Source organism: Eulemur rufifrons, chromosome 18 (genome assembly GCF_041146395.1).
Source record: "Eulemur rufifrons isolate Redbay chromosome 18, OSU_ERuf_1, whole genome shotgun sequence".
NCBI classification, from domain to species: Eukaryota; Metazoa; Chordata; class Mammalia; order Primates; family Lemuridae; genus Eulemur; species Eulemur rufifrons.
Window position 1 is genome coordinate 28,735,006 of NC_091000.1, and position 25,250 is coordinate 28,760,255.

General features: G+C 34.8%; 1 protein-coding gene across 1 annotated transcript in view; it reads right to left on the reverse strand.

Annotated features, from left to right (window-relative positions):
* Positions 1–8,619: 8,619 nt before the first annotated feature.
* Positions 8,620–25,250, reverse strand: part of MGAT4D (MGAT4 family member D) — a 42,060-nt gene continuing 25,429 nt past the window's right edge. The window contains exons 8-11 of the mRNA XM_069493253.1: positions 24,479–24,593; positions 21,210–21,340; positions 16,178–16,285; positions 8,620–8,793 (exon numbers count right to left, since the gene is read on the reverse strand). Of these exons, the coding sequence (XP_069349354.1) occupies positions 8,620–8,793; positions 16,178–16,285; positions 21,210–21,340; positions 24,479–24,593 (528 nt within the window). The remainder of the gene's footprint in view (positions 8,794–16,177; positions 16,286–21,209; positions 21,341–24,478; positions 24,594–25,250) is intronic.

The following is a 25,250-nucleotide window of genomic DNA, read 5'->3' on the forward strand; positions in this document are numbered from 1 at the left end:
ATATGACCCAGAAATTCCACTCTAGGTGTATGTTCAAGAGAAACTAAAACAGATGTCCACACAAAAATTCATACACAAATATTGAAATAAACATTTTTCCTAATAGCCCCAAAGGGGAAACAACTCAATTGACTTTCCACTGATGAATGGATAAACAGAATACAGAATATCCACACAATGAAATTTCAACAATAAAAAGGAATGGAGTTCTAAAATACATGCTACAAAATGTATGAACCTCAAAAACATTATGCTGAGTGAAAAGAAGCCAGTCACAAAAAAAATCCACATATTGTCTGATCCCACTTAAAAGAAACAGGCAAATCCACAGAATTGGAAAACAGATTAGAGATTGCCTAGGGAAGGGAGGGAGAAATAATTGGTACAAGGATTCTTTTTGGGGTGATAAAAATGTTCTAGTATTGGAATATGGTTAGTGGTTGAACAACGTGTAAATACACTAAAATCTAACGAATGAAACCGTACCTGAATGTGTGGGCCAGTTAACTTTGATTCTTTCTAAAAGTCACTGGCTGCAAACCTAAAGTTTACTCTGAAAATGAATTTTTTTAAAAAAACTCAACATCAAACTACCATAATATGAGCATCCTATGCTGAAGTGTGTTAATGCCACCATCTTCAGGGACAAAGACAACACAGAAAATGATGCACACTGTCATTTGTTAGGAGAATTTGATCTCTCCAAATCATAAGAGGTATAACTGGGATAGGAAGTAAATGTAAAGAGATCTATTTGATGCAGTAACAATAAACAGGTTTATTTTCTTAATTAACAGAAGTTAGTACACTTGCAAATTGCTTATTGTTAACCCTAAAGCCTCATTGTTCTAAAAGTCTAAGAGCCTTCCATGAGTTATATAATGTAGTATATGGTATTTTGCTTGACTTGCTATCAATAATCTTTGAGCAAAATAGAAATGCATAAAATAATAATGGCAGTAATAATGAGCATTAATATCACTTTAGGCCCATAACCTCTTTCAAAATGAATGCACACTTTAGGTTCCTAACAATTTGTTGAAATAGATAAATTCTAAGTGCTCTGTTTGAGCTCTGGTGTATTGGGCTGCCAACGAAACCAAGTAAACAGTGCTCTTTCTGGAACTCTGCTCTTAATTCAACCAGAGAAGCCCAATTTTATTTATTTTCTATATTATAGTTCTTCTTAACTTTTCTTTAGAAAGAGCTCCCAATGCTTCAGAAAAAAGTTCAGAAAATCCTTTATCTTGCAAATTTGTTTCTTCTATAAAGTTCTATAATTATAATCTTAAATTTACATAAAGGAATTAGCTAATTTAATCTTTGCAGACCAGACATGAATAGTACAGGTATCATAATTCCCAATATACAAAGGGGAAACAGAAAGATTTTAAACTTGGTCAAAGTGACATGATTGGAAATGTGAAAAACAAAATTAGAATGCTCAAGTTTTCTTAGTATACCATGCTACCTTTTATTTTTATCTTACCCCACTGTATTAATCTATGCTTATTGATAAAAAGCAATGAAAAAAACCCCACACAAATGGTAACAAAATACATTTTCAAACCTCTAGGAAATTTCCGAAATTTAGATTATCATTAGTGTTAAGTTATGAAGATACTTAAGAAGTGAAATATTTAAAAATGAACTGCAATTGGTCACGAACAATTCTGTACACAACGTAGTTCCACAGGATAATAATCACCATTAAGAAAATGATATAGTCCAAGGCTGTTTATTTTATTTTTTGAGACAGGGTCTCACTTGTCAACATGGCTAGAATACAGTGGCATCATCATAGCTCACTACAACCTCGAAGTCCTGGGCTCAAGTGATCCTCCTGTCTCAGCCTCCAGAGTAGCTGGGACTACAGACATGTGCCACCACATCTGGCTAATTTTTCTGTTTTTTGTAGAGACAAGGTCTTGCTCTTGCTCAGGCTGGTCTTGAACTCCTGGTCTCAAGCAATTCTCCCACCTCAGCCTCCCAAAGTGTTAGGATTACAGGCATGAGCCACCATACCTGGCTAATATATATATATTTTTAAATCAGAAACACAGACCTAATACTTTATGCTTAATTTTGTAGTATCCTCTCATTATTCAGTGATGTACCAACTGACAATTAAGAATTAAATTATGAAGTTCACAGTATAGAAGTCTATCACACAATGTTGTGGTATAAATAAATCTACTGAGCTGCCAGTCATATAAAAGCATAGCACACACAATTGTGCACAGCATACAATACTTGATAATGATAATAAATGACTACGTTACTGGTTTATATATTTACTATGCTATACTTTTTATCATTATATTAGAGTGTATTCTTTCTCTTAGTTCAAAAAAAAAAAAGAAAGAAAGAAAGAAAGAAAGGCAAACTATAAAATAGCCCAGGCAGTTCTTTCAAGAGGTATTCCAGAAGAAGGCGTTGTCACTACAGGACATGAAAGCTCCCCATGCATGTTATTGCCCCTGAAGACCTTCCAGCAGGACAAGATGTGGAGGTGGAAGACAGTAATATTGATAATCCTGACCCTGTGGAGGCCTGGGTTAATATGTGTGTGTCTTAGTTATTAACAAAAAGTTCAAATAAGTAAAAAATAAAAAAATTTAAAAATACAAAAAAGCAAATGGAATAAGATATAAAGAAAATATTTTTGTATAGTATTACAATGTGTTTGTCTTAAGCTAAGCGTTACTAGAGAAGAGTTAAAAAGTTTTAAAAAATTAAAAAGTTTATAAAGTAAAAACATTACAGTAAGCTAAAGTTAATTCATCATTGAAGAAAAATATTTTTTATAAATTTAGTGTAGCCTAAGTGTACACTGTTTATAAAGTCAACAGTAGTGCACAGTAATGTCTTAGGCCTTCCATTCATTAACTCACCCAGAGCAACTTCCAGTCCTGCAAGCTCCATTCATGGTATTAATGAGTGCCCTATACAGTGCACCATTTTTTATCTTTTATATTGCATTTTTACTGTATCTTTTATATGTTTAGGTAAACAAATACTTCCCATTGTGTTACAATTAAATACAGTATTCAGTACAGTAACATGCTGTACAGGTTTATAGCCTAGAAAGCAGTATGCTAAGTGATGCATGACTGTATTCTCCATCTATGAAGAAACATCTCTTATTATAAGTTTCTTCAGTCTTACTATAGACATGCTGCATTTTCACAACTCTCACCATAATTTAATAGAAAAGATAGTAAACAGAAAAATTAGGTTAAAATTTTTTGTTATCACATCATCCAAATAATACTGGACAATTTTCCATCAAAATTAGAGGGTACTCTTGAAATTATCTGGCTATGCAGCATGTACAAAATTCACTTCGAAGGATGAGACCGGAGGCAGGTAATGATCGCCTCTTTAAAGAGCAGCCTTCTTCTAAAGAAGCTACAAGACTTGATTCAAAATGCTGCTACCTTCATAGAATCAACTAGCATGATTCAGAATAAACTAATTTATTGATTTCTTGATGGCTAATGTTTCACCCAAGAAATCCTGGGAGATCAGCCAGTAAATAATAAAACTCATCATTCACTAATTCATTAAAAAATATTTATGATTGTCAGTTATGTGCCAGGCATTATGTTACACACTACTCTGCAGTAATTAGCAAAAATGTATGTGACCTCTGATCTCAAAGAGCTTATAGTCCAGGATAGAAAGGAGATAATAAACATTCTGAAAAAAAAAAAAAAAAAAGAGAGAGAGAAAGGAGATAATAAACAACCTAGGCATAATATGTAAACTATAATAAGTGACAGAAAAGTAAAGAAGTTGTGACAGTTGGTAATTGGGGAACTGAATTTACATAGTTGGGGAGGGGTCAGGAAAAGCCTCTTTGAGGAGGTAATAATACTTAAACAGAGATGCAAAGGACAGGAAGGATTGACTTTCCTAAGCCAAGGACAAAGGAAGCAGCATATGATAATGGAACCAAACAGGGAAGACTGGAAGAATATGAAATGCTATTTTTGAGTACATACTGTTTCAAGCATGTTAATTCCAATCTTTACAGCACTCTGTGGTGAAGGTATTAGTATTGAATTGTATACATAAAGAAAGTCAGTCTCCGGGAAGATGAGTAATTTAGCCAGGGCTACACATGGCTACTAAATAGAAAAGGCAAGACTCAAAGTTAGGTCTAGCTTCAAGCTCTATATTCATTTCAGTATGGCCCTAAGGTTAGAAGATTAAATTATGCAATCCTCACTAAATGGCATTAAAGTTCTAAGCCTAAAAAAATGTAGTTCAGTGTTATTTTCTTGTTATATCCCATCCTTTAGACATACATGCAATTTTTTGTTTTATATTTTAAAAGCCATATTTTGATGTGTATCTACATAATATTTTATGCACATATCCTTAGTTGGTTAAATGGCTTTTTCTCCCCAGCAAAGACTTTAAAGCAGCTTAAAGAATACATCCAAATACTAACAATTTTATGGTATTATATATTTTCATAGCACTCTAAAATTTTACAAAGTATGCTCATATAAATTTCAGGATATTTAAGATACACTTGCATTTCTTACTTAAAAAGTACAAGGATAAATAGTAAAATTTACTACTGGAACTATATATCACATGCTAGATAATATGTATGTTTCCAGGTATCTCCTTTCCTTGACAAAGTTTCTGGAAGACTGTCTCCATTAACTGTTAGTACTTCCAATTTCCTATGATAGGCTGAATAATGGTCCTCAAAGATGTCCACACTTGGATCCTGTGAATGTTACCTTCTATAGCAAAAGGGGCTTTGCAGATGACATTAAGGTTGCTAATAAACTGACTTTAAAATAGGGAAAATATCCTGGATTACCCAGGTGGGCCCAATGTAATTATAGGTGCCCTTAAAAATGGAAGAGGAAGTCACAGAGAGATAGGCAGAAGACATTTCAAGGGTGAGAGGGACTCCAGCCGCCATCCTACCTTGAAGATGGAGGAAAGGGGCCAAGAGCCGAGGAATGGGGGTGGCCTCTAGAGCTAAAAACAGCCCTCGGCAGACAGTCAGTAAGGAAACAGGGACCTCAGTCTTACTACCACAGGTACTGAAATTCTGTCGCCCACCTGAATAAGCAAGGAAGCAGATTCTCCCCAGAGCTTCTAGTAAAGAGCGCTGCCCTGCCAATGCCTTGACTTTGGCTTGATGAGACCTGTGTCAGACTTCTGACCTATACAACTGTGAGAAAATAAATTTTGTGTTGTTTTAAGCTGCTAAATTTTTTGTAAGTTATGGCAGCAACAAAAAACTAACATTCTTCCTATTCTCCTTGTTTCTTGGAAACTTTGAAACTGTTCCTATTAACCAAGTCTTAGCTGATAAATGCAATAGCTTTTTCAGTTCTTCTATGGCCCGTTGCTCCTTCTGACATGCTGCATCTGCCTCCTTCTGGGAACCTTTTCTTCTGTGGTTTCTGTGATACCAGTCCTGATTCTCTTCCTTTTCTCTGCTTCCTTCATGGGCACTTTCTCTAATCTCCTGTAAATATTAGTGTTCCTTAGGGATCTGTTCCCAGGTTCTCTTCTTGTATTATATATAGCCTTGGCTTCTACATATAAAATCTAAGGATTGCCAAACCTTATTCACAGCTCAAAGGACACGTTTTAGTATCAGATCATTATTCATCTTCAAAGATTTCCCAAAGCCTCTAGTAATGTGAACTTGTTCTTTCCTCTAAAATCTGCTTCTCTATGTCCTTAAATCTCTTCTCCTGTTAACGAGATCTCTAGTCAACCGAATCAGTCGGCTACAGTACTTTGCCATCATCTTAAGACTATGTTCTCGTTATGTCATTGTTAACTAAATCCATGTGGGTATTTCTAGAATGTCTCTATTACCATGTCACAGTCTAATTAAGGAACCTACCCTTTCTGAAAAGGATTGGTAAACTGCCACTTTGCCTCTTTACTTGCATTCTTACCAATCTCCAAATCTATCCTTTGCCTTCTCACTAGCATGATCTTTCTTAAAAAAAAAAAAAAAGTCTTACTACCTGTCTATAAAAATGCTCAATAGTTCTCTGTAGTTCTCAGTATAAACTCTGCCCTAAGACTCATTTATTTCACTCTCAACCCTCACATATTTAACACATGCATACTTCTGTATACACTATTTCTTGTAACTGAGATGACTTTCTGCTGTTATTCAGTTTTATTGAGTGACTAATGAGTTAGTAAATACTGGTATGCCTTAGGAGTGGTGTTTGAAATCACCTTCTAAAGTTTTAGTTGTCATGTGGCTTCGGGAACTCAACTATAGAATGATATAATAGAAAGTACACTGAACTCAGCACCATCACACCAAGTTTCTAGTTCCATTATTAAAAAGGCCAGTGATTAACACAACTCTGCACCTGTTTGGTCACTTGTGAACATGAACCAGATAAAATGTCTATAAAAGTTGACAATTCTAGTTTCTAATTAAGAACACTAAAAGTAGGTACTAAAAACAAGTAGTAAAGATAATATATAGCACTGTTCAATTTCTAGAGAGAGCCTGTAATACTTACATCATTTACACACAATAATTACCCTTACCAATGTAAACTAAAAATAAAATCTTAAGCCCCCAACCAAATGAACAGCCCCCCTCTTGGCCAAGGAACCCCAGAGACACCTTAAAAACTGAGTTCCTGGCCACGATGAGATGGAAGGTCTGCAATGCCCTTTTGCAGTTTAGACACAAGTGAACAGCATTAATGTTAAAATAGATCATAAGACTGACAGAATGGACTCTTTGTGGCAATAAAACACCAAATTACAACAAGACCTAAGGCCATGTCAGCCCAGAGTTAAGTCACCCACCTCTACACAGAAAGAATACATTATATTCTAATTGCCTAGCTAAGGTCTTATGATTCACAGATTACATCTGTCCCTGAGTAAAGAATCTTATTGAGTCCCTAAAATTGTATGAATTCCTGTTTTTGTACTGATTAATACATAACCTACTCACATTGAGGACACTGACTTGTTTCTGAATTAAGTTTTACTGATTGTCCTGCACATAAAACATTTTAGCCTGTACGTTGTCATCTGCAGCCAATGATTATAACTTCTGTATTGCACCCCCCAACGAAAAAGGACAACTCTGATATAAGAAGAACCACTCCCTTTTCCTAGACTTTCTTATAAAAGTAGTCTAACCTGTAACAGACTTTGGAAAACGCCCAGCCTTTTTGGTGTGACTTTCTGGGCTGTGGTCACTCATCATGTCTCAGAATAAACCTCTTTAAAATAATTTACAGAGTTTGGTTTTTCCATTATCAACTAGATAAATAAGACAAAGAATAGAGAACATCTTGTTCTAAGGATTTGGGGATAAGATCTAAATGTGCTTGGAAGATCAATCAGATGTGAAGGCAAAACTATAAACTGAAAAGAGGTCAAATTTAGAATTACCAAAAGGAGAGCTACCTAGAGTGATGTAAAAATTTTAAAGTAAACAAAACCATAAGATTGGGTTTTAGGTGCTTTTATGCACTAAAAAGTTTCAACATAAACTAACCCTCTTCTGACTTGAGGCTTCTTCCCAGGGCCATGTTATTTACCTTCTCTCTCCTCCTGAGTTTTGTGGCCATTTGCTTTTAACTCCCAAGCAAATGCCTCCTTCTTGGTGCTTGGGCAGATGCTATAAATAAAATCAGCTAAAGTGTCTGATTGATAGTAAACAGGCTTCAGGTGATAATGAGTCTCTAGTAATTAGGGCCTCATGGGATTCAACCCAACCTTTTCGGTCCCTCCCCGGCGGCGCACACAGAGAGTATCTAGGGAGTGGCCAGGAGTCACCGGCCACTGCCACTGTGAGCGCCGGGTCACTTCTCCTTTACAGAGGTGAGGACTGAGTAAGCTGAGCCTATTTTGGTTTGGTTTGCGTTCTGGGGAGGGGTAGTCAGCGGAGTGAGCAGCGCCAGGATGCGCCCGGGCCCCCTCCACGTCCCTCGGGGACGCGCACCGGGCTCGAGCGTGGAACGGGGCTGAAATGGCAACCGCTGGAATAACGGACTCGGCTCCCGGCGGCTCCCCAAGCCTTCGGAGAGAGGCCGGGCTGGGCAGGGCACCTGCCCTTCGCGCCCGTCGCAGCCCCAGCGCAGCAGGTGGACACAGCAGCTCCGGAGGACCCAGCTGGCCTGAGTTGGCAGCAGCCCCCGCCGTCCTGCGCTGGCCTCCGTACCCAGGAGGCGGGCAGAGCCCACCCAAGACCTTTGCTCGTTGCACTCCCATCGCCAAACTCAACATCCACCCCCTCACCGGGCCCCGATCTGTTCAGCCTTTCCAAAGGCTGCAGAAGAAAGGGGTGCGGCCGCGAGAGTCCCCCACCCCGAGGGAAGCAGGCACGACTCGGATTCTTCACCCCAGCCCGAGCGCAGTGAGCCGCGGGAAGGTGGCCTGCTGATCACGCACCTGTCTTGCGGGCCTGTTTTAGGCAGTGGCAGCTCAGATGATCGAATCGCTGCCACTTGGTCCCGTCGTCTCCCCAGACCAATCCCGCCCGCGGCCGCGCAGCAGCGACTGCTAACCGCGCATGCGCATGCGGCCGCGGGCGGGGAGGAGGCGGCTGCCCGAGGCGCGTGAGGCGCGCACCGGCCCGGGGGCTCAACGGCCGCGGAGGGGCGCCCCGCCCCGGGCCGGCGCCTCGTGCCCGCGGGTCGCAGACGGCCGGGCTCCCGGGTTAGCCGAGGAGGGATTCCTCCTTGTTAGTCCAAAGACTTTTTCCTCTTGAGCGCCTGCCCTCTGTGCAGAGCGGTTCGTCCTCCTACTGCACAATACCTGGGTCCTGAATTTGATGTAAATCATGTTTTTGAACAGAATCCAGTTATAGGTGCAGTAAGGTTAGTGTTCCAAGCTTTCTCTAGTTCTGCATGTTAAGAGATGAGCAGTCATTGTGGTTAACATGGAGCCTTCCTATTTCGTGTGTGTATGATAAATATACATATGTTAAATGTTAACGTAGTAAATACAGTATATATAAAACAATACAGTCTTTTTCTTTCTTGCAATACTTGTGATAAGAATTGCCCGCATTGATTGTGCTCACCGTGCTCTAAGTGTTTTACAGGCATTTCCTCACAACCCAGGTGAGGAAACTGATAACTTGCTCGAATGTACACAACTAGTAAATAATGGAAACCAGATTTAAATCAGACCTGTTTCTCTCAGAGCCTGTAGTTTCAACCAACACATTAAAATAAAAATACAATATTAACATAGTACTGAATCACAAGCTTCTTTGCTCTATAGATATTGGATCATGCCGCTTTTACTTCTGATATAGTAAGCATGACTTTGAATTTTGTGTAATCATGATTTAAATTTTATTGGAAGAATAGCATTTAATTGATCTGTTAGTCTAAAACCCCTGTTGAAGAGCCTCAGATTAAAGGATTGATGGCATTCCATGCACAATATGTGATTATTGCCTAGGGGTCAAGGTCATTGAACATTTTTTCATATTTCTTCACTAATAAGGCCACCATATCTAGACTTTTGATGCTGTCACTTCCTGGAGAGTGTTTGGATAGTGATAAATTTAGTTGTTAAAAAGACATTTTATTTGAGGTACTTTGTAACAACATATTCCCTTTAATTTCTTTCTTCCATCTTTCCAGCTTCTATTATTCAACATAATTCTGTGGCCCATAACAACTACACTTGATTTATTAGAGAAGGATTTGTGAAGGATCCAAAGTTTGCAGTGAGGAAGCTGAAAACTAAAAATGTAAAACTAGATATTTTTTGGTAAGATTTAGTATTATCTTCTTGGTCATACAGTGCTCAAAACGTTGAGAACATTTTTGACTCTTACCTTTGGCTGCTACATTCACTGTCTCCATTAAAGTTTGTCTCCATAAAATCACCTAAAAGAGCTCACCCCACCCCTCAGTCTCTGTGCCATTTCTCTAGTTGAGATTCTTGCTGCTTTGAAAACTGTTGCCAGGAGTTGCCTAACTGCTCCCACCTGCACTTTGTGTAGTCTGTTGCTTTATTTCTCAACTCAGTCAAAAGCTTCCAATGACCCTTCATTACCTACAGAATCAAATCTAATTCTTAACCCTGGAAGTCAAGGCCTTAACCTACAGCTCCACAATTATGTGCCACTTAGTGAAAGGGTGACTGAATATTTATAATTTTGTTTATTATACATTTAAATTTATATATTTATAATTTATATTTATAATTTTGTTTAACAGGCAACTACGGCATGACAATAATGTAAGAGAAGAAAAAATAATCTGAAAATAAGACCAGTGGTATGGCTTTCTGAGAATGATGTGGTATTTAGAAATACAAAGGGAAAAGTCCTGGAAGGTAATGCTGAATGATAGAGTTGTGAAGTGTTCTGACTTATCAGAGTTGAAGACAGATTTAGGGAGAGCCTGAGATGACCTAATCAAGCTGGAGGGACCAGGGTAATCAGAAAGCTAGAAAAACACTAAAAGCAAGAACCATTCATGCTAGTTGATGGAACAGAGTGATGCCCTGTTGGGAGCCCATTTTGTAATCAAAATAATGGCTGTTTTATTAATGGCCCACTAAGTGCAAGTTGCTACATATAATTGATCCACAGCTTTTATCCTTATTTTACTTATGAGGATAGGCCCTGATAAGTTATGTAACTTGCTCAAGCTCACTCAGGACTTAAAGTGTAGAATGAGAATACAAAGCCTGTGCTCTTTCTACAACACTTTGCCATTGAAAAATAGCAGAGTGTAGGAAATTCCTCTAATTCCAAGATTTATAAAGCTATGAGGAATGAGGTTTTCACCCAAATACAATGAGTGAACTCAGAGCCTAGACAATTCAAACACTTAAAAATATTTTTATACTTTCATATATTTAGAAATGTATTTCTTAAAAAACAGTGCAGAAAATAGAGAAAAGGAACTGAGCACTCAGTTTTCTAGTGGATTTTTATTTTCAAGATGTATAATTTTATCTTTGGCAAAAAATTTTTAACTATTTCTTTCTTATATTTATGCTTATTTTCTGAGGTGGTTTTCCTTATTCCTTTGACACAAATACCAAACAATAATAAATAAAAGTACTAATAATAGTCATTATTGTTTTGCTCCTTGGTTTATCCAGAATTCTTCTGGTTAATGTATATGGTTAGCAGAATGAATTTTTATCTTGTATCTCAAGATAAAATCCCCAGGAAACACTACTTGATTTCAGGATTTATACAAGTATGGTTATCAAAAGAGTATGGTATTGGCATCAAGATAGACTAATAAATGAATGAACAGAATAGATTCTAGATATAGACCCACATGTGTATGTACTCTGGTTTCAACACCAAAACTCACGTTGAAATTTGATCACCAGTGGGGCAGTGTTGGGAAGTATGACATACTAATAGATATTTAAGTCATGAGGACTCCACTCTTGTGCGGAGCTTCGTGCCATTCTTGCTGCTAGCGAGACTGGATTAGCTCTTGTGAGAATGGATTAGATCCCATGAAAGTGAATTGTTATAAAGCCAGGATGCCTCTCAGGTTTTCCCTGTTTGCATGTGTCTGCTTCCCCTTTGACTTCTGCCATGTTTTGACCTATCACTGAAGCTGTTACGGTCTGAGTTTCACACCGAAAAATCAGTAATCTGCCATTCTGCTTCTGTAAAACCTGCTTGCTCCTGCTTGCTACCCTCAACACAAATTCCTAAGTGACTACAACACCCATGTTCTGTGTAAAACAATTACATCCCCCACGTTTTGCGTGAACAAGATATGGCCCAGAGCCCAAACTGCCCAGATCCTGTTACACCAAAGATAAGAAAATGATATAATGCTCACTCAAGGCTTTTTGTATACATGCTTGCTCAATCTTAGTAATTGTCCACCCACAAACTTACAGTATAAAAACTTTCTGTTTCAAAGGCTCACTGCTGCTCTCTGTGCCGCCTTTGGGCGGTGCAGAGGGTAGTCGCTGGCCAGCTAATACAGACTCCTGATTTGGCTCAATTTGGTCTTTAGGTGGTCATTTCTTGCATCTCAGACCATAACAAAGCTATCACAAGGAGGCACCAGGACCAGGTGATTGCCCAGGGAAATTCAATTAAACTTTTAAGAACCAACAGTCCTAATATTTCTGAACCAAGAAATAAATGTCTTATTATTGTTCACAATAAATAAAGTAATATTAGAATAACAGCAAGAAGAAAAATAGTAGGAGATTTTAATAGATGCCCAAAAGTGATGGATCAAGCAGACAAAAATTAGTAAGGAGTTAAAAGATTTGCACAACCAAATTTAAAAGAATGTAAGAGCATCCTGTACCCCATAAATAGGAATACTTTTAAAAGACATTTTTAAAGCATAAAACGAACATTTGTAAAAAGAAACGAAACCACATATTTCAAAAGGAGTGTACAGTGTTCTTTTCAAAGTCATATGGAACACAAGGATTCACAACAATTCTCAAATTTTATCATGTACACATAAAGATCTATAACAACAAGGCAATTAAGTTAGAACTTAACAATAAAGATGGAAAAAAACCCAATATATCTGAAAAAAACCAAACATGCTCCCAAATAATCCATGGGTTAAGAAGGCAATAATAATAGAAACTGTGAAATCTTTAGAACTGTCAGAATATGTACATATCAAGTTGTTTAATAATTAGCTTAAATGGCACTTGGGGTAAGTTTACAGTTTTAAATGGATTTGTTAAAAGACAAAAAGATACTGTGGCACTGCCAGATCCAGGCTTGCTTAAATATGTTTTCTATTTCTTTAGAAGTCGTAAAAAAATAAATAAGAGCATATACCAATTCACTCAGAACTTGTCTGTGACAATGGCACATTTCTGAACTTACAACTCTTTACTGAGATTATGTGATGGCCATAATAAAAGTCAATAAAATATGGTCATACTATCTAAGTCAATAAAATATGGTTCTTAATGTTAAAAATACTTCCCTGCTTTTACTATTTTTAAGTTAAATTGTGATAGGGTACAAACATCATAAATGTTTTGTTACTTCTTGACCTAAGAGGTCATTTAATACTTTCAAGTCTACTAGTTTGTTCACTGTTCACTTCTCTTGTAGATAATTATGTATTTTCGTTATTATAATTTCTGAAAAAACATGCCATTAGAAATCAAAGTTATCTGAGGTTCCAGGTATTACAGAGTTTCTTCTTGTTAGGCTTATTATCTTCATATTTTCTGAAATAAAAATAAAAAATCTGTAACATCTAGAAATAACATGTTATTAATTCCTAAAGATATAATTATTTTCATGACAAATTCTTAATAATTTTCTTTCCTTATTGTGTCTTCTTTGACACCACTACCTCTTATAAACAACTTTACACTGGCAAAAGATACGATTCATATGATGTATTAGACAATGCCAAATTTTATCCTGTCATAGTATTAAAATTATTGAAAGTAGATTTCCATCTGTGGGATTCCAGTGAAATCTGTACAGTCAGATTATCAAACTGTTATAGGTAATGTACAAATATTTTAAAACATTCATTTTATTTGATTTTCATACTTTATAGATATAGAAAAGATTTATGGCAACTTAAAGTGAAATCGCATACAATAATCCTTTAATAATAATATATGAAAGAAAGGCAGAGATTAAATATAAACTGAGGACTGAAGAAATTCTATGGTGAATATAAGATAATATGGATACTACATTTCATATGAAATTAGTTTTGAATTTCTTGGTAGTCAAAGGGGAAAAAAAAAAACCCACAATGGACCAAAAGAATCATGACAGTTCTTTGGGAAGGAATATCTTTTTCTAGCCTCAAGTTCTAAAAGAAAATTGTCACATGTATTTTTAAATAAAAGAGAAACATGGAACTTTAAATAACAGTCATACAGTATATCATCCTTTTAATAAAAGTTAAGGGCGTAACCTTAAACAGTAATTCAGTTAAAGTATTTTAATGGGAAGTATTCTTCTACTCCCTCTCCCTCTATCACCTCCACCAGGCTTGTCAAATTTAGTAATAACTACTACAACAACAAAACAAATGAGACGTACACACACAAAAACTCATCATTTAACTGAAACTCAAAGTTAAATGGGCATCCTGTATTTTATGTGGCAACCCGACTTCCAATACATTTAAGCACTTGGCTCTGTGTCCAGTAAACTGCAATGAAAGGAAAATGACTTTTCATGTAGGATGGAGAATTAGCAAATACACTATTTTCTTGCTTATCAACTAATAGAAAAATTTTAAGTATTTTATTTGAATTTTCAGAAATTATCCATTTGTGAATAAGAAAATATTGTAGTTGTTTCTAAAAGAAATTTTTTACATTTATTATAGATAAAGAGTATGAAATGGTAAAGAACTTTTAAGTTGAAGATCTAAAGAAATTTCAAAAAAATTCAAAACTAAGAAAGTTCATCACTAAAAAGACATTATATTTTTTGTTTTATTAAATTATTATTTTGGAACTATAAGCTAGATAAACAGATAAATGAAACTATTTTTCTGTTCAATAAAACTATAGAAAATCTATCTTACATTAAAAAAGTTTTATAAGTATAATATTAAAATTTAACTGGGTAAGGAATAAATTTTACATAAAAGTTTTTTGGAAAGACTTAAAAGGAATGAATTTTAGGGTAAACAGCAACAAGTTGAACATACGTAGACTATAAGGATTTAAAATAATATAAAATTAACAAATATATGATAATTTTCTATATATTTATATTAATTTTTATACTTACCACTTTATTATTGAAGGCTTAATTGTTAAAAATAAGATGTAGCTGATTTAGAAAGTTGAGAAATAGTCTAATCCTTGTTATGACATTTTTTCTGACAAACGATTCTGGTAATTTTTAAAGAAACCGTTAGAAATATGAAACTCCTAGTAATAGATATCCTGTTAGAAATTTTAAAAATAATTTAAATATAATTACATTTGACATATTATTAAATCATTCTTTTCTGTTTATTTTACATTGCACAAAGTATAAAAAGGAAAAAAGCCAAGATTATAGGATCAAAATATGAAGGATTATATGTACATTCTACTTAAAGTGTCATAAATTTACAAAGGTGAGATTAAAATATCTGGCAAATATAATTGAAGAAAAGAATCCCATGATAATAGCACCAAAAATTGAATAGCACAGACCAATTTCTTTCTGCATCATCTGCAGCTGAGTTTTATGTATTCTGATGGTGTGATTTTTTGCATAAAAATTCATTAGAGTTACATTTTCATTATTCTAGGCACTTCTTTGTCTTGTTTGATACACACTTTTTTACTTGCATTCTACCTTGCTTGATAGCCAATAGCTAACATTTACTGAGTTCACATTATGTTCTAGGCACTGTTCCAATGACTGCAGTACAATATATAAAGGAGAAAAGCAGAAAGGGGGCAGGTTATGAATGATGGAGGGATGTATATGTGCACTTCTTATTCAGTTGACAGAGGATTAAAGCAACCATTTCCTTTATCATGTGAAGATATGAGGGGTATAGATATCAATAGTATTTCAAAGGTAGAAGAAAACTTAATGATTGTTTAATTAAAACTCTTCGAAGATTTTAATAGATGAAGAAAACACAGAGGACTATTAGGGCTTGCCCAACGTCATGTATATGTGCCCTGGGTGCTTTGACTCTGAATTCTTTGTTTCTTCTACTCTACCAAGGCATGAAGTCAATTATCAATTATACTGTTTCTTAAAATGATGCAAAATTTAATGACTAAAAATCAAACAATGCTGAACTTTTCTTCATCTGGCAAAACAAATAGTGGTCTGAAATAACAATTTTGAGACCTTTAAATTAAATAATAAAGTATTTTATGTTTGAAATATTCTTGTATAATTTTCAATTTTTGACTAACATAGTAAATTTTATTATAATTTTCAAAAAATTTCTAGTCTTATTATTTGAATTGCACAGCTAGCTAGAAGCAGTAAAGCAAAGAAGTTTATGTAGGCCAGATTTTTATCACCATGATAGATAACTTGGGTCTTTAAAAAATGCTCAATTTATAAACATTCTTAACAACATGTAGTTCTGTCATAAGATGAATTGTGTTTAAACAGCTGTATTTTACAGTTTGTTTCATGTCATCACTCTTTTTCTAAATAGTATTTTATATGTTTTGAAACATTGTATATTACTGAAGTTACATGTCAAAATCTTACTTTGTAATGTTGTTCTTTTCCAGGAAACGATGAATGTGTACCCACATGCTGGAAAAGAGATGGTTTATACTGAATACGAATTTGTTTTCGTCGTCCTTTATAGTTCATCTGGAGAAAAAGAAAAATAGCATTCTTCTATAAAAATCTAAATATTCCTTTGTACTGAATTTACTGATGGCAGAATTTTTATTATATTAGTTTTTACGAGGATTGTATATTAGCATTAAAAAGTTCGAACATTTAATTCTTAGCTTTTTCTTCATATGGATAATAGAGCAAAGGAGTTGGGGTAAAAAAGGGTTTTAGTGAAAGCATGTATTTTCATGAACTCTGTCTCAGAAAACCAGGTTACTGTTGTACGAACTATAACTTTTCTTTGCTTTCTTTTTATTTTATTTATTTATTTATTTTTTTGAGACAGAGTCTCACTCTGTTGCCCAGGCTAGAGTGAGTGCCATGGCGTCAGCCTAGCTCACAGCAACCTCAAACTCCTGAGCTCAAGCGATCCTCCTGTCTCAGCCTCCCGAGTAGCTGGGACTACAGGCATGCACCACCATGCCCGGCTAATTTTTTCTATATGTATTTTTAGTTGTCCATATAATTTCTATTTTTTTTTAATAGAGACGGGGTCTCGCTTTTGCTCAGGCTGGTCTCGAACTCCTGACCTTGAGCGATCCACCCGCCTCGGCCTCCCAGAGTGCTAGGATTACAGGCGTGAGCCACCGCGCCCGGCCTTTGCTTTCTTTTTAATTCTAATAACTTAAATGAAATTTTTAGTGTTTTTCTGCCTATCCATTTCTATCAGACTACATTATTCTGTCTTTTGCTTCCCACATTCATTAATTAATTCCGTATTGAATTGCATCCTCCTCAATTTCTTCTTAAATAGTAAAATGTATATGATTAAAGCAAAGAGCCAATTTATATTTAATAGAAAAGAATTTGGATAATCTTAAAAATAAAAATAAGAAAGATGATGTGGTACCACTCCCACTAAAATCAAACATTTGAACATTTGAAATGATGATGATTGCTATCTGAGAATTATTTTATATATTTTATACAAAGTCAGAAAAATAAATCTCAAATTTACATACATAATACTTTTTAAATAGCAGGCTTATATTTAGATGCATTTCCTACTGACATGTAGGAAAATATTATATTAAAAATATTTTATTACAGAATTTTTTTTATGAGACAGGGTCTTGCTTTGTCACCCAGGTTGGAGTACAGTGGCCTGATCATAGCCACTGCAACCTCGAATTCCTGGCCTCAAGTGATCCTCCTGCCACAGCCTCCCAAAGTGTTGGGATCACAGGCATGAGCCACTGTGCCTGGCCAAGGATCATTTTTATAACTGTAAAGTAATTTAATGATCTAGAGTTAATTTAACTTGAAACTAAATTAGCATCAGATAAAATTGTTTGAGTAGTTAAAATTTAGCAAATAACATAATGGTTTCCCCAAAATACCCCCCAAATAACCTGTTGATAACGCAAAGCTGAGTTCATTGCTTATTACAGTAAAGGAAATAACTACTTTTATGGAGCCTTGGTAGTGACTGTTCAACTCTTTTGTCCCTTTTTTAATTGGGTTATTCACTTGTTAGGTTTTGAGAGTTCTATACATATACTGAATACAAGTCCTTTGTTGGGTATGGAATTTACAAATATTTTCTCCTAGTCTGTAGTGTCTTATTGTCCTTTTAACAGTATCTGTTGCAACACAAAACTTTTAAAATTTGATGGAAGTCCACTTTATCAACTTTTAAAAATGAATCATGCTTTTAGTGTCATTTTTAGGAACTCTTCACCTAACTATAGGTCCAGAACATTTTTTCCTATATGTTTCCAAGAGTTTTATAGTTTGCATTTGGATAGATGATTTATTTTGAAATAATGTTTGTATAAGGTGTGAGGTTTAGGTTGAGGATCTCTTTGAGAGAGAGAGATATCCAATTGATCTAATAAATATCTGTTGAAAAGACTGTTCTTTCTCCATTGAATTGCGTATGCACTTCTCTGTCAAATCAGCTGTATTTTGTAGGCCTATTTCTAGATTGTCTATTCTGTTCCATGGGTCTATATATTTACCCCTTTGCCTATAAAGTCTTGTCCTGATTACTGTAGCTTTATAGTAAGTTTTAAATTGAGTAGTGTGATGCCCCAAACTTTATCATTCTTCTTTTTCAGAATTATTCAAGCTAATCTAGGTCCTTTTGTCTTTGCTTAAAAATTTTAGAATCACTTGTCTATACCAAAAAATCCCTGCTGGGATTTTGATTGTAATTGTGTTAAATCCATAGACCAATTTTGGGAGCATTCATGTCTTTACTACATTTATCCTACCAATTTATGATTATGGTAGGGCTCTCTATTCCTTTCGTCAGCATTTTGAAGTGTTTAGCATATAGATAATGTACATATTTTGTTAGATTTATATACACAAATATTTAAATATTTTATATAGAATGCCCACTTTCACCACTCCTATTCAACATAGTACTGGAAGTCCTAGCCAGAGCAAGAAGGCAAGAAAAAGAAATAAAGACATCCAAATTGGAAGCGAAGAAGTCAAACTGTCCCTCTTTGCTGATGATATGACCTTATATCTAGAAAAACCGGAAGACCCCACCAAACATTTTTAGATTTGAAAAGTGAATTCAGTAAAGTTTCAGGTTACAAAATCAACATGGAAAAAAATCAGTAGCATTTCTATACACTAATAATGATCTAGCCAATAAAGAAACCCCATTTACAATTGTTACAAAAATGATAAAACACCTAGGAATAAATTTAACTGAAGAAGTGAAAGATTTCTGTAAGCAAAACTACAAAACACTGTTGAAATTTAAGATGACACAATCAAAGACAAAGACATCCCATGTTCATGGATTGAAAAGAATCAATATCATTAAAATGACCAAATTTCCTAAAGCAGTCAATGGATTCAATACAATCTCTGTTAAAACACCAATGTCATTCTTTACAGAATCAGAAAAATCAATCCTAAAATTAATATGGAACCAAAAAAGGGCCCAGATAGCCAGAGCAATTCTGAGCAAAAAGAACAAAGCTGGAGGCATCACATTACCTGACTTCAAAATATATTACAAGGCATAGTAACCAAAACAGCATGGTATTGTCTCACCTATGTTTCACCATGTTTAGGGATGGGAAATCTGTGGAGGACTTGGGGCCAAATGTGGTCTCCTGGGTTCTTGAATGCAGCCTTTTGACTGAATCTGAATTTTACAGAACAAATCTTTTTAATAAAGGGATTTGTTTTGTGAAGTTTGAGGATCTGGAGGGACACATGTGGCCTTGAGGCTGCAGGTTCCCCACCTAACTAGACAAATGGGACTTAATTAAACCAAAAAGCTCTGCACAGCAAAAGAAACAGTCGACATAATTAAGAGAAGACATGTTGAATGGGAGAAAATATTGACAAACTATTCCTCTGGCAGGGTACTAATATCCAGAATTTATAAGGAACTCAAACAACTCAACAGGATAAAAAGAAATGATCCCATTTAAAAGTGGGTAAAGGACATAAATACACATTTCTCAAAAGAAGACATACAACAGCCAAAAGGTATATGAAAAAGTACTCAATATCATTAATCATCAGAGAAATGCAAATCAAAATCACAATGGGATATCATCTTACCTCAGTCAGAATGGCTATCATTAAAAAAAATACAAAATAATAGAGATTGGTGAGGATGCCAGAGAAAAGGGAACTCTTATACAATGTAGGTAGAAATGTAAACTAGTACAGACACTATGGAAAACAACATGGAGATTTCTCAAAAAACTAAAAATAGAGCTACCATTAGATCCAGCAATCTCACTACCAGGTATCTAATGAAAGGAAAAGAAATCAATATATCAAAGAAATATGTTCACTCACATGTTATTGGCAGCAATATTCACAATAGCAAAGATATGGAATCAATGTAAGTGTCCATCAACTGATGAATGGATAAAAAATGTGGTACATGTATACCATGGGATACTATTTGGCCATAAAAAATGAAATCATGTCATTTGCAGCAACATGGATGGAACTGGAGGTCATTATTTTAAGTGAAGTAAGCCAGGCACAAAAGGACAAATATCACATGCTCTGAGTTATATGTGGTAGCTAAAAAATTGGATCAGATGATGTAGATAGCAGAAAGAGAGAATGGAGACTGTGAAGGGTGAGTGGATGAGAAGGGAGGACGAAGAGAAGTGGGTTAAAGGGTACAAACACACAGAAAAAAAGGAATAAATTCAATGTTTGATAACAGAGTAGGGTAACTACAGTTAAACAAAAAATTATTGTACTTTGGAGATGGGCATCTTAAATATCCTGACATGATCACTACACATTATATACATGTAACAAAATTATACATGTACCCCATAAATTTGTATAAATAAACAAACAAACGAAAAGACTCTGTTAGATGTCTACACTTTTAGGATTGTTTTGTCCTCTTGGTGAATTGATCCTTTAATCCACTAGTACATAATATCTTTCTTGATCCCTGGTCTTTTTAATTTTTCGCTATAAAGTCTACTTTGATATTAATGTAGCACCTACTACAAATTTCCTTTGATTAGTGCTTGGTATACCTTTTTCCATCTATTACTTTAACCTATCCTGTATCATTATATCTGAACTGAGTATAGACTTCAATAGCTGCATCATTAAAAAAATACACTCTGATGATCTCTCTTAATTGGTGTATTTTGACCATTTATATTTAATATAAATATAGGCATGTTTGGATTTATGTCTGCCATTTTTTTTCCTGTTTGTTCACTCTGGTTTTTGTTCCTCTGTTTCCACTTTTCACTGCATTTTTTTTATATCTCATTACTTCATTTAATAGGTAGAAATGTCAGTAAAAATTTAAAATATTGGAAGTTTGAAAAAATGATGCATTCATCAGATTTGGTTCAATAAACACATTTTAGGTAATTACATTAGATAGAGAGCATTTGTCTAAAATATTTGGTATTCCTAAGGAAATGCTTACAAGAGGTTCTCCTGGGTAACACATCTTTACCTGAAACATGTCTTCCAAGAGCCAGTCTATGGGTTTCTCTTTGTAAAACATTAAAAAAAAACGTACAAAGTCAGGTAAGTCCTCAGATCTAAACAGCTTTCCTGTGAAGAAAAAGCAAGTAAATGCAGGTAACTCACATATAGCTGTCCATTCCATTAACATGGGAAAAGAGGAAAAATATTAAAATTTGAATATATCCTATTCCTTAGCAAAATAAAGTTTAAAGCACTAATGAAGTTGGAGAATGATAAAGTAAAACACATCTGTTTAAGTATTAAGGATTACTACTTCTGAAGGAAAAAGAGTATAAGCAGGTTTAGAATAGCCAATACTCTCAGGAAATCAATTTTGATAACTAATGAGGATCTATTGTTTAAATCAAGTGAAAGATAAGTAAATAAAATGGAACATATGGGAGCTGTAATCTCTTGCTTAATTTTGCACAAACTGTTATTTATTTACTTGACTTTTGAAGCACTTTATCAATCTACATTTTCACTTTTAGTACTTAATTTTTATTAAGCATTATTTAAATATTTGGGCATTGTTCCATCAAAAGGTTATTTTTCTTTTATATTTATGTTTCTTAAAGATTTGCTATATTTTCAAGTATAATTCTGTTAGGTCCAATGATTTTTTTTCTAACATACTGCATCTTTAATTTTAAAATGAAGTTGAAGGGGTAAGATTTAGGGAAATGTTCACTTCTATGTAAGTAATGTGAAATACATCTAACCATTTAATAAGCATGATAGTAGGACATAAGGATGCTTTATTATTCACTAGGACTTGAGTCTATATGGGTCAAATCACATGTATAACTGTATTTAAATTTCTGGCACCCATTTATCTAGTAACCAAAGCAAGTGATTCAATGAAAATAGTTAATTCAATTCCTAATCTTCTGTCAGCATGCTGTAAAAGCTCGTATTTTTAATAAATAATGAATAACATATTGTTATATGATAACAAAAAGCAAAGCCTTTGTAAATTTAAGCTTAAGTAAGACTTTGGCATCTCATAAATAGTCTTCCTTGTTCACTGTGCTCCTGTGCTGATCAGAATGTAAACATTCTCTATGCTTCTCATACTTGACTTTGCTGAGAAAGATAAATTCTTTGAGAATTTTAAATACTCAGAGTAACAAGATTATATTTGCTCTCCAAGCTCCGCATTGGTATTACTGTAACTGATCATTTTTCTTCTTGTTTTAACCAAGGCTGAGCAAAAAGCCTTTTGGCCCTTATAATTTTACAGAAAATTTGGAAAATAAAAGTGATCATGTAAGTTTATAAAGAACAGATAGACCTCACTGGCAATCAGAGAAATGCTTTACACTTCTCAGAATGGCACTCTCCCTCTCTTTCTTCTCTCTCTCTTTCTCTCTATATATATGTTAAAACCAAATGTTGTCAAACATGGGGAAGCGTACACTCTTATGCACTGTTTATGAGAGCATAAACTGTACAGCCAGTCTGCACAGCAATTGGCAGTACTTAAACACCCAGTGGTCTGTGTCCTCAGTGACCCACTCTAGGGGACATATATGTCACTTTATCTTTTTGTGGTAGCAAAAATTAAAAGCAATCAAGGTCTACCACTCAGGGAATAGATAAGTAAATGACTTATGCAGTGCTTATGCAGCAGCAAAAAACAATAAACTAAATCAACATAAAGCAACAAGTTGAGAGTTTAAAAATCTAGGTTTGAAGACAAAAATTTAAGGAACAGGAATAGTTTTATCATATTACCATTTAGGTGAATTTTTTTTTTTTTTTTTGAGACAGAGTGTCGCTTTGTTGCCCTGGCTAGAGTGAATGCCGTGGCGTCAGCCTAGCTCACAGCAACCTCAAACTCTTGGGCTTAAGCAATCCTACTGCCTCAGCCTCCCGAGTAGCTGGGACTACAGGCATGCACCACCATGCCCGGCTAATTTTTTCTATATATATTTTAGTTGGCCAGATAATTTCTTTCTATTTTTAGTAGAGACGGGGTCTTGCTCTTGCTCAGGCTGGTCTCGAACTCCTGACCTTGAGCGATCCACCCGCCTCGGCCTCCCAAAGTGCTAGGATTACAGGCGTGAGCCACCGCGCCCGGCCCATTTAGGTGAATTTAAAACAGATAAACAGGAGAAACACCAAATATTTTCCATGGCTATATGTATATTTATATGCATATTTTGAACATATTAGAATGAAAACCTATTGGGGGGTGGGAGAAAGTGGGGTAGATTTAGACAATAGATCCTTATTAGCTATCAAAATTGATTTCCTGAGATTATTGGCTATTCTAAACCTGCTTATATTCTTTTTCCTTCAGAAATAGTAATCCTTAATACTTAAGCAGATACGATATTTTACTTTATCATCCTCCAACTTCATTGGTGCTTTAAACTTTACTTATTTCTAAGGAATAGGACATATTTAAATTTTAGTATTTTTTCTTCTTTTCCCATGTTAATGGAATGGACAATTATATAGTTATTCTTTTTAATTTAATATATTGTACATAATGTATAGACTAAATAAAAGAATAATATATGAGAGCATTCTGTATGAATCAATAATATCATGCACCATGAAATGAGGAGTGTGATAATTCAATTGGAAACCTTGGGGCTCAAAAGAAAGAAAAAAAAAAGAGAAAAAAAGGATAGACATGAGGAAAGAAAAATGGAAGGAAGAAAAAAGAAAGCCTATGGAAGAATGGTAAAAAAAAAAAAAAAAAATCACATTATGGGCGTAGTTGTAGGAACTTTTCTGTGGTGGCTATAATTCATATCATATTTTTATATATTTTTAAGAATGTCAGCATTGGTTTACTGGAAATTTCAGGGACTTTAGAGTACTGAGTTAGAATCCTTTTCTTTGCAACTATAATTCTCTGAGTTTCAGTATTTTTCTTTATAGAGGAAAATACATCTTAGTCATTAGCTAATGTGTGCCAGACTCACAGCAAGCATTTAATAAGTGGTGGCTCTTTTATGTTTCTGTAACTTATGCGCATATATGTCAATCTGCTCGCTTATATTGTCTACCCAGAAAAAAAATTTAGTTTAAAAGATACATTATCTAAAATTCAGATACTTGAATCTGATTTCACTACTATATAATACTGTCTTTATAAAAATCATGCCATTCCTTTCCATTTTGTAGCAAACTCTTTGATAAACTCTTAAAAACTTTTAGGATTATTGTGTGGGAAAAAGTTTGATCCAACTAAATAGATATATTGCTTACCTATGAATCCAAGTACTGAAAACTCAATATAAAACCAATTATTTGAAGTGATATTATGTACAAAATCTGTTATTTTAGTAAGGTACATCTTTTTAGCTATGATATCATCTTCCAGCTGGAAAAAAAAAAAAAGCCCAAAAAGGCATTAGTACATTCAGTGCTTCCATTGACTAAGTTATATTACCTTGAAAATAAAAAATACTTATAGTAGAATACACTGTAGAAAATGTTTTTATGAGGTAATAATCTTATTTATGTATTTTTAGATTTTTTATTTGTATTTTTTATTTTTTTTTGTCACCCAGGTTGGAGTGCAGTGGTGCGATCATAGCCCACTGCAAGCTCAAATTCCTGGGCTCAAATGATCCTCCTGTGTCAGCCTCCCGAGTAGCTGGGAATACAGGCGTACACCACCATTCCTGGCTAAGTTTTTCATTTTTTGTAGACACAAGGTCTCACTATGTTGCCCAGGGTGCTCTTGAACCCCTGGCCTCAAGTGATCTTCCCACCTCAGCCTCCCAAAATGCTGGGATTATAGGCATGATCCACCATGTCCAGCCAATAGTTTTATTTTTTGTTCAATCTACTAAGAGTATATATAGGTAGTCAATTTTTGTGTTTTGATTCTGAGATTAACCAGACCAGAGATTGTCCCTTTCCTAAATACTAATCTGTAACATTCAATCTGAATCCTTTTTGAAAAACTCTTTTTGTCTGAATCCACTTTTATCCTCACAAATACTTCAGTTTCTAGTTTAAGACTGTCTTTGTC